Source organism: Peromyscus maniculatus, chromosome 6 (genome assembly GCF_049852395.1).
Source record: "Peromyscus maniculatus bairdii isolate BWxNUB_F1_BW_parent chromosome 6, HU_Pman_BW_mat_3.1, whole genome shotgun sequence".
Lineage (NCBI taxonomy): Eukaryota > Metazoa > Chordata > Mammalia > Rodentia > Cricetidae > Peromyscus > Peromyscus maniculatus.
In genome coordinates, this window is record NC_134857.1 from 67,940,743 (window position 1) to 67,954,401 (window position 13,659).

The 13,659-nt window shown below is 53.4% G+C and overlaps 1 protein-coding gene and 1 long non-coding RNA gene across 2 annotated transcripts; one reads left to right on the top strand and one right to left on the bottom strand.

The window, feature by feature from the left end:
- The first annotated feature begins 2,141 nt into the window (after positions 1–2,141).
- Positions 2,142–7,585, top strand: Etv3l (ETS variant transcription factor 3 like). Its single transcript, XM_076574367.1, is given in 6 exon segments — positions 2,142–2,208; positions 2,300–2,537; positions 2,735–2,924; positions 3,344–3,458; positions 7,222–7,499; positions 7,502–7,585. Coding segments are annotated over 6 exon segments (966 nt in total). The 5' UTR covers positions 2,142–2,147.
- LOC121830198 (uncharacterized) lies at positions 2,537–7,904 on the bottom strand. The gene is made up of 3 exons (XR_013052151.1): positions 7,321–7,904; positions 6,882–6,995; positions 2,537–5,037 (listed from the first exon to the last, which is right to left on the bottom strand). It is a non-coding gene; the product is annotated as an uncharacterized LOC121830198 (long non-coding RNA).
- Between the last annotated feature and the right edge of the window lie 5,755 nt (positions 7,905–13,659).

Consider the following 13,659-nt stretch of genomic DNA (forward strand, 5'->3'; position numbering starts at 1 on the left):
GCTGCCATAGGTTCCGCCGGCCCATGTGATCAAGATCCCTATTTTGAAAAGACTTTAGATGATTCTCATGCTCATGAAAGTCAAGATGCGCTGCCATGGGTGACATGTTTTTAAGTCCTGGGGAAACTCAGCAGAGAGAGTTCTAAGGGCGATTGTAGCTACTCTGTGGGCCTGGGTCAAGTCACCCTCTCTCTCTTAAGTCTTTTCTGGAATGACAGGAGGCTGCTACACACCGATGTCTGTGTGCCCTCCAGACCTACTAAGCTCTAGTTGAGAACAATGCCGAACTCACCAGCACGGGAGACCAGAGCTAAGGCTCCCCGTCCTGCTCTGTGGCCCTCTCTCCTGTCCTTCCTCAGTCCTCTTACACACTAATCACACCCCCCTAGTGGCCGTAGAAGCCGGCATCATGTGCCAGCATCCTCTCTTCAGCCCAGGCTTGCCCTTCCCTTAGCCTACCTCCGGCAAGCCTGTCTCCCCGGAGATAGTTCTAAAACCTTTCCCTGATTTCCCTGACGACACACCCCGAGAACCAGCAAGATCCCTCTTCCTGACCCACGGTTCATTAAGCACCTATGAACACGAGGCACGGCGCCAGGATGGGATCCAAATGGCCAGCACTGAACAAGACAGTCGGGGTTCCTGAGCTCCAAGGGGGGCACAGCTGTCAAGGACAGATACTATCGAGTGCCGGCTTGAACAGCGGATATGCTGAAAGTAGAACTAGATAGAGATTGGCATCTCAGCGAACAAAAATGCCACACAAATCCACGAAGATCCCATACTTCTTGCCCTTGGCCCCTCTGGGCTCACTGTCGGCCAGCCTAGCCCCTTTAGGGCGGCTCCTGAATCTCGATGGCCCAGGGACTGTCAGTGGTCTAGACGACCACAGGCGCATCTGTGATGCGTGGGTCAGCCACTCCCAGGACCTGGCTGGCCCTGTCCAGGCTGGCTCCAATCTTAGGATAGCCTGGGAAGCTCCAAGCGCAGAGGCCGTGGCTCCCTCTCACCCGGAGGAGGAGAAGGGGGTCAGAAAGGCACCCACAGCCACAGGAGCTCTGGAGCCGCAGCACAGCCATGCTGAGACGGCAGACAGGGGCGTGGCCCAGCGGCGGACAACCCTGGCCCTGGCCAGACACGACACCTCTGCCTCCCTGACGCACAGGGGCAAGCCTGGAGGAGCATGACTTGAATTTCTGATCTCGGCCAGGTAGCCCTGGCCCCCATCATTTCAGGCCATCCATCTATCTATCTATCCATTCACCTAAATCTGTCACTTCCCCTCTCGGGCCCCAGGCTGTGGGAGGGAGACTCTAAAAGTGGGTGCTGCCCCTAAACTACCCTGAAAGGAGGTAACAACTTTCGGAGGAAACATACAAGATAAAGACTAGGTCCTACATAGTTCTGGAGTGACAGAAGCAAAGGCGGTACCTTTTTTTTTTTTTTCTTTTAATGCAGCAACAAAAGAATGAGAGCATTGGAACGTCATTAGCGGTCGTTTATTCTGTCAGCGGTCACTTAGGGTCCACTGTGCACCAGGCCTTTGGGCTTTGGTGAAAACAACACAAAAATCCCTGCCTTTCTCCAATGTGAAACTGTTGTAAAAGTTACCAGAAGGGGAGGCCAAGTGTGGTGGTGCATGCCAACACTACCAGCACTCAGCGGGTGGCAGCGGCGGGGTCAGGAGTTCAAGGTCAACTTCGCTTCAGCTGCACCGAGGGAGACTCAGCCGGCGAACTACATGAGAACCTGTCTCAAAACAACCAGAAAACGTTGGCAGTATGTATACAGGCCACCGCTCCTCTACTCAACGTAAAGAAAAATAAATACCATTCCCTCTTCTCAAAATCAAAATCCTGCTGAGCCCTAAGGACCGTTTGTCTCTCGGTCTCAATCCTCCATCTCGGCTCAGGATGGAGGACCATTTGCCGTTTCTCCTTGGGCTCTGACCCAAGCCACCACCCGGGGGGAGGGGGGTAGCCTCTGAGCCAAGGAGGTCCCCACAGGTTGGGCTTACCCTGCATACAAGGAAACTCTTGCCTTAGCTCCCTTTCTGTCCTGGACTCTTCCTTCCTCACCTCCATTCTTTCCGTTGTTTTCAGCAGGCCTGAGGTTCAGACTCAAGCCTTTCTCACCTACCACTCACCATGTACTGCCGCTGCTTCTCGGAAGGCATCCAGACCACCCCTGTCAACTACTGGATCTCAGGTGAGACTCCCGGCCTCCTCCCCAGGCTCTTCAAGTTGACTTGGGTGGGGCCCTAGGACAGTAGGTGACCCTCACGCTCCCCCCACGCCAGGTCTGGCCTTCCCCGATTGGGCCTTCAAAGCCGAGTCGTCGCCAGGCTCCCGGCAGATCCAGCTGTGGCACTTCATCCTGGAGCTGCTGCAGAAGGAAGAGTTCCGCCATGTCATCGCCTGGCAGCAGGGAGAATACGGGGAGTTCGTCATCAAGGACCCAGACGAAGTGGCCCGCCTCTGGGGCCGCAGGAAGTGCAAGCCGCAGATGAACTATGACAAGCTGAGCCGGGCCCTCAGGTGAGGGGAGGTAGCCAGCAGTATAAGAGGGAGCGGTCAAGGAAAAGGGCTGCATGTGGTTCCTGGCACTCCAGGCTGCTTCCCACTGTGGCAGGGCTTGGGAATTGCCCTGGCTGTGGGAAGATGGCTGGTATCCTCCAGTTATCCACTAGGTTGATGGAGGAGGTGCTGAGTCTCTTCCTCCCTCCATTTTCCAGGTATTACTACAATAAGAGGATCCTGTACAAGACCAAAGGCAAGAGGTTTACCTACACGTTCAACTTCAGTAAGCTCATTATAGCCAACTGTCCTCCATGGAAAGTGTGGGCACCCTCTGCCCCTCGCCTGCTGTTGGGGTCCGCTGCCATGTGTCAGCCAACCTCGGTGCCTGTGGCTGTGCAGAGTGAGGTAGGCACGGAGGCGACCCCTGTCCTCAGAACTCTGACAGGACCTGCTCTTCCGTCCCGGAAGCCCCAGGCCACACTCCACCTTCAAGACCTACCTACTGGTCTCCGGTGTCCTCACATCTTCCAGTCCCTGAGTACCTCAGGACCTAGTCTTTGTGAGCCACATGCACCTGTGAGGAAGGATAATTTCTGTGCTAGACATCCTCTTTCAGTGACGTGTCAGAGAGAAGGTTAAGGGGTGCAGGGGAAGGTTCGGGGCATCTGAGACAGCAGGCCGCCCACAGAACCCCCTGCTGTTTCAGAATCAATATGGGACTATCTTGTCACATTAGCAACTGGGTGACAGTCCTGCTGTGTCTTAGAAGACTAGATACCAGAGAGAACCTGTCCCGGCCCAGCCTCCTTCTCCCCCCTCCTTAGCCCCTGCAGAGCACGCTGTACACCCACTGGGCCACAGAAGCGCAGCTGGCTGGAGAGAGGATCTCCCGGGAGCCCCTGGAAACCTCTGGGGAGAAGGGGAACAGCAGCTTCGATGGTGAGTGTTGAAGACGGGATTAAACAAGGGAGGGGAGCCTCCCAGGGCCCGCCTGGCGGAGCATATGCCCAGGCAGGCATGAGATAAGAGATCTTCGTGCAGTCAATGCTTAGTGACTCTGTTTATGAGGCATGAGGCCCAAACATGAAAGATGGACGGACGGTTAGAAACAAGAGTCTGGGAGGAAGTAGCGATGGGGGAACTGCTGGTTCCTACAGGTGCCGGGAGGGCCCAAAAGAGGACTCCAGGCTCCCCGGAAGAGGGGAAGAAGGGCCAAGAGGCCCTGGCATAGGAAAAGTGAGAGCTGTGAGCATGGGAGGTACATCTGGAACTCTGCTGCTGTCAGTGTAGCATCAAGGAGGATGGGATGGTGAGGGAGGTGTGGGAGGCAGTTGCCAGGCCAACAGCTACCCAGGTCCAAAGGGCCTCAAAACCATTTGAAAAGAGCTGGGCTTTCTCCCGTTAGCAGAGAGTCCAGGAAGAAGAGGTATGTTTAGATTTTCATTTCATGTATTTGTTTTTGGGGGCACAGGTGATGATGGCTCTTTATATGCTCATCAAGCACTCTACCAACTGAGCCACATCCCCAGTCCCTAGATTTCATTTTATAAATTACAAAAGGTTCCAATCTGACAACCTTTGACTAGACCTGATGATACAATCCAGAGGCAATACGCATTCCGTGACAGAAAACACATCTAGAATTTTGAAGTTTGACCTTTCTACTGGCCATCAACAGGAGGTGCAGGGAGCTAGCTGCCAGTCCAGTCATCCACTTATCGCGAGAGAAACCACCCAACACTCCACAGCACACTGCTGAACTGACTCACTCTGTAGGCTCTATACACCCAACACACTTTTGACCTATATTATTTTCAACTCACAACGGGTTTATTAGCCCGTAACCCTATCATAAGTCAGCACACACCTGTATGCAGGCTGTGTGTGGCTGGAATTAGAGGAGGAACCAGGCTGTCACTGGAAGGCTTTTAATTTTTTTTAATTGTTTTTAATTATGTGTAGGGGAATGTGTCTGCATGCAGGCATATGCACGTGAGTGCAGGTGCCCTCCAGAGGCCAGAGGCATTGAATATCCTGGAGCTAAAATTATAGACAGCTGTGAGCCCTCTGACATTGGTGCTAGGAACAGACCTCAGGTCCTCTGGGAGAACAGGAACGCTCTTAACCACTGAGCCATCTCTCCAGCCTCCACTGGGAATTTTGTTGTTGTTGTTGTTGTTGTTCTTGTTCAGCTAATCTAAGAAGGGGACTCTTGGGTCATGGGGTAAAGAAGGAAGTTGAGCTGAAGAGAGGATGTCAGTCTTTCTTCTTTCACCAGATGTTTAATTGCCTCCTGTTCACCAGATGTTTAATGCACCAGGGTCTGAAGTTCAGATGTGAGCAATGCTGCCCATCTAGGGCTCTTGGTCAAGGGCTTAAAGGCGGTCACCAATAGATACACAATTATACCTGCTGCTCGACACCAAGGGGACGATGCTGGGGGTGCTGGGGACAGCGGGGAAGACTTCCTTGGCAAAGTGACTCAGCAGGCATCCGACGACCGTGCACACAGGCTCAGCTGCGCTTACAGGAAGAAAGGAGGGCAAGAGTTTAAAGGCCAGAGACAAAGAGGGACTGGGACCACACTAGTGGTGGCACTCGTGATGGAGCGAGGGGAGGAGGTGGACACCGGTAGACACCAGTGGCATTCAAAGCAAGCGGGCCAGGCTTTCTTTGGAAAGACCCAACCCAGGTATCTTCTGCAGAGGTTCATGGCCCTCCACTTTAGGCAGTTTTGAGGATTAGGACCACCCACCTTTACCCACCCACAGTGCAGGCCATGGATGCAGGGTAGTTGGGCCATCAGTCTGGCATCCTAGAGCTACCTAGCACATGAGGGGAGTTCTCCGTTCCTCCACCCCACCATTCGCCCAGCACCAGAGTGCTGAAGACACCAAGCTTACCCCTGTGGGAAATGATAAGCCCCAACTTGTGTACATCCCTGCTTTCCTTCACACACACACACACACACACACACACACACACACACACACACACACCCCTTCCCTGTGCTTGGGCCCTGAAGGGCATGAAGGTTTTAGGTCAGCAGAGGGCTAGCAGCAGTCATGTGTCATGCTTCTGGCCTGGAATTCCACCACCTGCTCAACCTCCACACTCACTCAGATCGTGGGGTGCCAAGAGAGGAAGCTTTGGACAGTGGAGCATGGGCACACTCAACCAGAGTCAGGAAATATCTCCTCCACATGCCTACTCAGCTACAATGTGGACATGACCCTGAACCCAGGAGGACAACAGTCCTCGCCGCATCTAAGGGCCCAAAGGGAAAGACACTGATCTAGAGAGAGAGAGAGAACACCCTGGAAGAAGGAGTCCACATATTTTCTCATAGAGAATCATTCTGACTATTTTAATCCCTCATGAATCTGGCTTAAGAAATATTCCTAGCTAGTAAACTGGCTATATGAAGTGCCACTTGATCTGCTTTCCTAGTTTTTATTCACTGTATCACACCCATGTGACTCCATTGGTCTCTTAGTTAAATGATGTGGCCTTGCCAATAAAAATAAATAAATAAATAAAAAATAAATTTTAAAAATGTAGTATTTCAAGAGGGCTTGCTGAAGTAGAAAAACAGTGTGGAGCTCTGTCTAGCCATTTCCAGGAAGCCCAGCCTGAGCAGGCCCTGTGGGGGCCTGGCAGGTGGGAGGGCAGATGGAGGGGGTGGAGGAGGAGATTCTTTTAGAGGAAGAGAGCGATGGGCCTAGTATCAGACAGAAGGGAAAGGCTGTGGACCCCACACACGGCCACACAGTCCTGACCCTCACGGGTCCCTTCTTACACCTAATCTTAGCAGATGTCCTTTGATCCCCAGCAGGACGGAGGCCTTCCTATCTAGGTGACAAGTGCTTGGTCCCACAATCAATTCTTTACCCAGCTCACATTTGGAGCCTTTGAGCAGAGGGAGCCAGAATCAAGACGGACTCCCTGGGTTAGGACACAGGCTGTCGTTCCGTCTCTCCACACATTTTTACTGAGGGCTTGATCTGTACCAGATTCAGTCTGGACTAGATTCAGAGGAAAGGAAAGCCACTAACAGTTCCTGCTCCAGCACCCTAGGGACACCGACATTAAAGCAACAGGCGCATCCCTAACTATACGGTGGTTTCCGACGGAGCCAAGAGCCCCAGGAGAGGTGAAGGGAGAGGTCCGCAGGTGCTCCCACAAGGCTGGCAGAGTCTCAGGGCGGTCCTTCGAGAAGCAGGATAAACCAAGCAAGAGCAAAAAAGGGAGGGAGATGAGCCCCCACCCCCCCACACACACGGGGGGGGGGGGAGAACTGGTGGGGAGGATTCTGAGCAAGAGGGAAAACAGAAGCAGGAGCCCCCTCAGGAGAGCACTCACCTGATAGGCAGGAAGTCCCAGGTCTGTGATGCCCACACTCAGGAGCTGGAGTCAGGAGTTCAAGGCCATCTTCAGCTACATACCGAATCAAGGCCAGCCTAGCTCCTCCAGAGTCTGTCGGAGGGAAAGGGAAGGGGAGAGGTGGAGAAGGGAGAGGGAGAGGAGGAAGAGGAGAAAGCAGTGGGAGGGGAGGAAGAGGAGGGGGGAAGGAGGCAGAGGGGCATCTGGGGAGGCTGCCCTCATGACCCTTCTCTCTCTCTCTCTCTCTCTCTCTCTCTCTCTCTCTCTCTCTCTCTCTCTCTCTCTCTCTCTCTCTCTCTCTCTCTCTCTCTCTCTCCAGGTTTTGGCTCAGCTCTGGGCCCAGGCTGGCAAGGTCCTTGCTGCTGTCTCCTGAACCTCCAAGGTGACCTTCCCAGATTTGCTTCCTTTTCACACACACCCTGCCTCTGCTGTAACTGGACCCACCTCTCGGGGCCCATCTTGCCTCCTTTCTCCTCAGAGCAGCTACTTTCAGGGTCCTCCAAGCCCGGTCCTTGGCTCCCAGGCCCGCCGTGTATGCCAGGTGCCTGGCATTTTCCAGGACTCCCCCTTCTGGCCAGGCTGAGACAGGGCACCGACGAGAGCCTTCAATGCCGGTTTCTCAGGCCTGAGGAATTGGTGGTAAATCCTGGCCCAGCGCCAAAGGAGCACCTGGATTCCAATGAGGGACTCTCCTCAGAGACTCAGAGGCTCAAACTTGGAAAAGGAACTCCCATGTCCCCCAGTCCAGAGAAATTCAGAGCCACGTGGCCTTTGGATCCCCCTTAACTGGAGAGAAAGAAGTCGAGGGGCGGCCGCTCCCCTTCCCCCCCAGCCCCGACTTTCGCACCTTCTCCTAGATGGACACCAGCCAGACTCACTGGAGGACCTGGAGGATGAAGCTAGACCTCCAGGTCTAGGATGAAGGCGGGGTATATGTGGGCATGGGGAAACTGAGGTAGTGGCCCCTCCCCTCCTACCAAATTGTTATCAGACTCAGACGACATTATTAATCTCCACTTTTTGGAGGGAGGTAAGATTAAGGGTTTCCATCACTGAATGGCCCCATGCCTGGCCACGAGGGGGAAGTAAGGGGCAGGCGGGGGCAGATAGGGCTGGTTTGGCTTAAGTCTTAGGGTCTCTTTCTTCCTCTGGGTTCATTTCCCCATCGTGTCTAAGGTTTCCAGGACCTCCCCCGTACCCCTTCCCATGTTTCTCTGCCCTCCCTCTGACTGGAACCTCGGTCCCAGGAAGGCTCTTGCAGGTGCAGAGCGAGGGAGGAGTTGGTTTTCTCGTCTCTGCAATCCTCCACTGCTAACTGTGAATAAAAATGCCCTTGGCAAACTGCCCTCTTGGCCAACGGCCTTTCTCTGGTGCACCCCAGGCTTGGCTGTGTTCCTCCTGTGTTCCCATCATCGGTGGTGCTCAAGGCAACCCAGGCGTCCTGCTGGGAAATGCAGAGGAGGGCCGGAGGCTTGGAGTGAGACTGGAATCACTCACTCAAGCTCCTTCTTTCTACCGTCGCTCCTGAGAGAAAAGTGAACCAAGTAGAGGCCCCCAGAGCTTCCGGGAAACGAGGGAAGCCGGTCCCAAAGACAGAAGAGCAGACAGAGCAAGGGTCTTTGCCGAAGACTTTAAGGCCCCTGCAGAGGAGCTCTGGGCAAGACTCTAATGGTGGGAAAGGAAGCCGGTGCTGAATTTCCTCTGTCTCTGCATGGGTTCCTAGTGACGAACAGCAGAGCAGGCTTGCAGCACCTGGGCAGAGGAGAGAGAACACATACGAGTCTCTGCTTAAGACCAGATGATCAGTCGGGAGGGATGTGGCCCAAGCCAAGGCCACTGAGCCATGCCGCTCTCCGGCCACTAGGCTATCAATGACAGGGCTTGGGTTTGTCTGCTGCCCTTTTCTGTGGGTCAGCCCATGAACTGGAAAGGCCCAGAGGGTTCCTCCTCCCATTCCGAGTTCCTCTTGGAACCTCTCTAACATTACCCTCCTGCAGCCTCTTGGTCTTGTGACCATGCACCGTCAGTCAACTAGAATGGGTAAGAGCAGCTGCAGGGGACAAGGCACAACCCTCGTGCACAGACCGGCCAAGATGGTCCCCGTTTCCCTCCCCTCGGCCCAGTGTCAAAAAGCAAAGACAGGCCCTTTCCCAGGATTCCCCAGGGCCACAGTGGAAACTACTTCCCCCTTCTCCCGTCGCTGAGGGCTCATCCCCAGGACTTAAGGACCAGCACAGGGCTTTCCTGTTACCCTCCTCAGTGTGGATGACAAAACAGCGTGCCAGGCGCAGCACCGGGAAGCAGAGGGTACCCTCATTGGGCACGTGTCCTGTTCAGAGTGGCTAGCCCTAAGGACAGGCTTTCTCCATAAAAAAGAAATTCTGTGTTCTCTGCCTGGTCCCACCTCCTCTTCAGTGGTGCGTGGTGATTGCAATCCCCATACTTCTTTGAGGCCTACATTCTAAGACTGCCCTTCAGGATAGGTAAAGCCCACCACAAGGACTCGCTTCCAGGTGGGACTTTCTTTACTGGAGGCCACCGATCTCGAAGAAGCAGACCTTTTCCACATGGCACCATTGGTAATTTTTACTACGGAATTCATTTGTTACTGACAGCTGTCCTGTGCACTCCTGAATACTTACTTACCGAAACATGGGTCCATACCCAGACAACAGTAGCAGCCCCCACTTCTACCCAGCTGTGACAACCCAAAATGCCTCCAGACAGTGCTAAACATCTCCTGGGGAAAGGGGAGAAACTGCCTGGGTTGAGGGTTGAGATCCACAAATTCAGGTTTTCTGCCAAAGATGGAAGCGTCTTCCAGGAGAGACGTTGGGCTTCATGTTGCAAGAGTGCCCTCTGGTGGCTGGAGTTGGTACTCTTTACCCAAAGCTCTGAACTAGACTTGAGTCAGTTCTGTGTCCAGAAAGGCGTGATGGCAACTTGGAATCCCTGAGATGAAGAAGTGAATTGCAAAATGCAGGCGTACTAGAAGGGCCCTTCCCTTGTAAAACCTCCCTAAATACGATTGCCAATCCACCAAAGGTCCAATCTGTCCAATGCAATCCACCAAAGGACCAATCTGTCCAATGCAATCCACCAAAGGGCCAATCTGTCCAATACAATCCACCAAAGGGCCAATCTGTCCAGTGCAATCCACCAAAGAGCCAATCTGTCCAATGCAGCAACGCAGACAGCAAAGATTCCGTTTTAATGTAACCAGGTCAGCCATCAACTCCAGACATGACTTTGGCACCCTGTGACCTTCAGCCTCCCGTGGGGAAGGTGCAGTGAATGCTCAGAATTTTTCAGGGACAATACTGCAAGGCACACTCAGCAACCACTTGACTCCTGGGCCTTACTTACTATGTGGTGCTAGAAAACCTAGAAGACTCACAAAGGCTTGAGAACTTAGGAAATCTAACTCCTGGGCTGCCAGAAGGGACCTCTGAGATCCCAGAGGAAGGGGTTATTTCAGATCACAGGGAAGATGATCATGGACTTACCCTCTGAAAGTATAAGCAACTCCACCTCCCCCCATTCCCCCACCCTCCCCACTCCCCCCACCCCCCCAACCCCCCACCCCCGCACACACACATACACACATTAAATGCTTTCCTTTATAAGAGTTGCCTTGGTCATGGTTGTTAGGATTCTGTACATGTGCAGCTTGGGGTCCTGTGTCTTACGTCTTACATCATCAGCTGAAGCTGGCCACTACGTACCCACCACATGGTCATGCAATTCCAGCCTTAAAAATCCAGACTCAGATCCCCACACTCTTTCTCCGTGTTCTCTCTCTGCTCCCACCATCTTCCTTTCTCTCCAGGCCTGGCTCTCCTCCCTCCGATCCCCTCTTTCTTTCTAATAAAGCTCTTTATAACTCTGGGAGTCGTGGCCGTGGCCCGTGACTTTTCCCACCTGTAACCAGTGCCGCCACCAGTGCCGTTTATCATAACCACCAATGGTGTCTCTTCACAGCAATAGAACATTAACTAAGACACCAGCCATGTCCTAAGTGCTTCCTGTATGCCATTTCAACCAATGCAGGGGCTTCGGGAGGCAGGCCCTGTTATCATCCCACTGTACAGAAGAGGACAAGTACAGAGAGATGAAACAGCCTGGCAAGCGGCAGAGGTCGGGTGCAGACCCATGCAGTCTCCCCACAGTCTGGTCCAGATGCTGGTCCAGGATGCCAGTTGCAAAGCAGGCTTCCACTGTTACCAGTCACCAGCCCGAGACCCTTTCACTCTATCTGGACAGAAGTCACAGGGAGTGAACGAGAAGCTGGTCTTTGGATGACTCTGACTGGACAGCAGAGAGGCAGCCGTAAGGTGGTGCCTCTTGTGTTGGCCGGGGTGCTAGATCCCTTGCTCTATAAGGGGTCTAGCTCTTGTATAGACCTAGGGAGTCAAGATTGCTCAAGCCGTCTCCCAGGCTCCACCATCTCTCCACCATCAGCACCAGCTCGCCTCCATCTCCCTGCCCTGGCTGATCTTGTGTTGTTCATCAGCTTCTTCAGCTCCCAGCCTAGCGTTTCCACAGCTCAGGGAGAGGCAGCAGAGGCAGCGCAGCAAAGTGCCTCGCTGCGATGAGCAGCCTGCGCGCATAGCCAGAGGAAGGGTGTCTGCACCAATCACAGTCACTCACAAATGGTGCTTTGTGTTTGCTCCAATCCTAGCCCTGCCTCTCTGCCAGTCCCTCTGTCGGCCACGAGAGGAGGGCCCCCCCCTCTGGCCTAGGTGAAAATGGTTGCCGGGTCATCTAGAGTTCACTGAGGCTTGTGGTAGCAAAGCTCTGACAGCTGCGGATCAAGAAATCAAAGAGCCCCATCCCTCCAGGGTCTGCTTATTTACTGGGAAGTGGACACCAGGAGTGCTTACAAGAAACTTGACATTGATGCTAAGAATGATTCTAACCGGCTCAATAGTGTGTGACAGCTGCCAGTACCAAAGGGAGGAGTTCCCCTTCTCTGTCTAGCTGGGTGTCCTAGTTACGGTGACTATGGCTGTGGTGAAGCACCATGATCAGCCAGGGGAGGAAAGGGTTTATTATCATCAAAAGCAGTGAGGGCAGGAACTCAGGCAGGGCAGGGGCCCCGGGGGCGGGAGCTGATGCAGAGGCCATGAGGGGCGCTGCTCGCTGGCTTGTTCATCATGGCTTGCTCAGCCTGCTTTCTTATAGAACCCAGGACCGCCAGCCCGGAGATGGCACCACCCACAATAGGCTGGACCTTCTCCATCACTAATAAAGAAAAATGCCGTATAGCCGGATCTTATAAAGTCATCTCACTGGAGATTCCCACCTTTCAGATAACTCTAGCTTGTGTCAAGTTGACCTGAAACTAGGTAGCGGGGGGGGGGGGGGGGGGGGCGGGGGGGGCGGGGGGGCGCGGCGCGGCGCGCTCAGCTGCTGTGGCCCTTGCCCACTTATGGCCACTTTTATCCACAAAATGAAAGTGTTACATCATAACTGTCTTCTTTGGTAGGTCTTTAGATAGATGGTAGGAGAAACCAAATAAAATCTCTCCTAAGCCTGGCAGCCTACATCAGTCCCCCAGAACCCCCATGGTGGAAGAAGAGACATGATTCCAATGAGTTGTCTGGTGTCCTGCATATGTTCACTGTAGCATAAATGTGTGTGTGTGCGTGCACGCGTGCGTGTGCACATACACAATCAACCAATCCATCCATCCATCAATCAATGTAAAGGAAAAAAGCCAAACAAATCCTGCAGCTCTGCCATAAAGTGGCCTCGCCTCGCCTCCTCAGCCTCAGCTTCCACCTTGTCTTTTTGCTTTTTTCTTTTAAGACAATGTCTCACTATGTGAAGCTGGGTTCTGACCCTCCTGCCCCAACCTCTGCCACATGAGTGCCAGGATTGTAAGTGCCACCACACCTGGTCACACGTCTGATGCTAAGTGTTCTTTGTGCACCGAACCACCTCTTTAGTCCCAGGCCAGGCCATTAATCAGCCCTAGGTCAGCCCTGGCATCCACCCCAAGTCCCCTTTCACCCTCCCCTTTTCTAGCCCCTTGTGACTATTGCGCTCCCCACGGTGGCACCCCATCAACAACAGCATCTGTACACACACACACACACACACACACACACACACACACACACACACACATAACAAACAAGGAAGCTCGGGCAGGCGAAATGCCCATGCTGACTTACTTCAGTTAGGTCCACAGGGAGAAGAGTTGAAGAGGATTCTGAATTGTTCTGGAGGCTCAGGGAGGTGGGTGGAGCCATGTTTTTCCGTGCAGTACTGAAGCCACGGTGATACATTTTGATTCTTGTCTTAAAGCTCTATTCTGCGTGCGACATCACTGACCACCTTTAATCACCAGGATCTTTCCCTTTTTTCTCATTCTCAAGGCTATTCCTATCCACTCCGGGCTTCCCTCTGCACCTCCACCTCCGGTGTTCTGGAGGAGACTGCCCACAGCCCCGTGTGTTCTACACCTGCTTTCTGGGTGCTTTTGACTTCTCTCCTTGTCTTATCCACAACACAAATGCCGACTCTTCCCAGATCTGTGCAGACCAAGCATCAGGACCACTGGTCCAGTCACCCTCTGGACGTCTCTATCTACATGGCCCATAAGCCTTGAAAATGCAGCGTGTCCAAGATGAAATGTCTTGTCTCCACATCTAGGGCTGCCTTTCAGCCCCCATTTCTATCTAGCTTTAATTAATGGCGCAATACATCCATTTACACCCAAGCAGAAACCAAGGTGCCAGCTTGTGCTTTC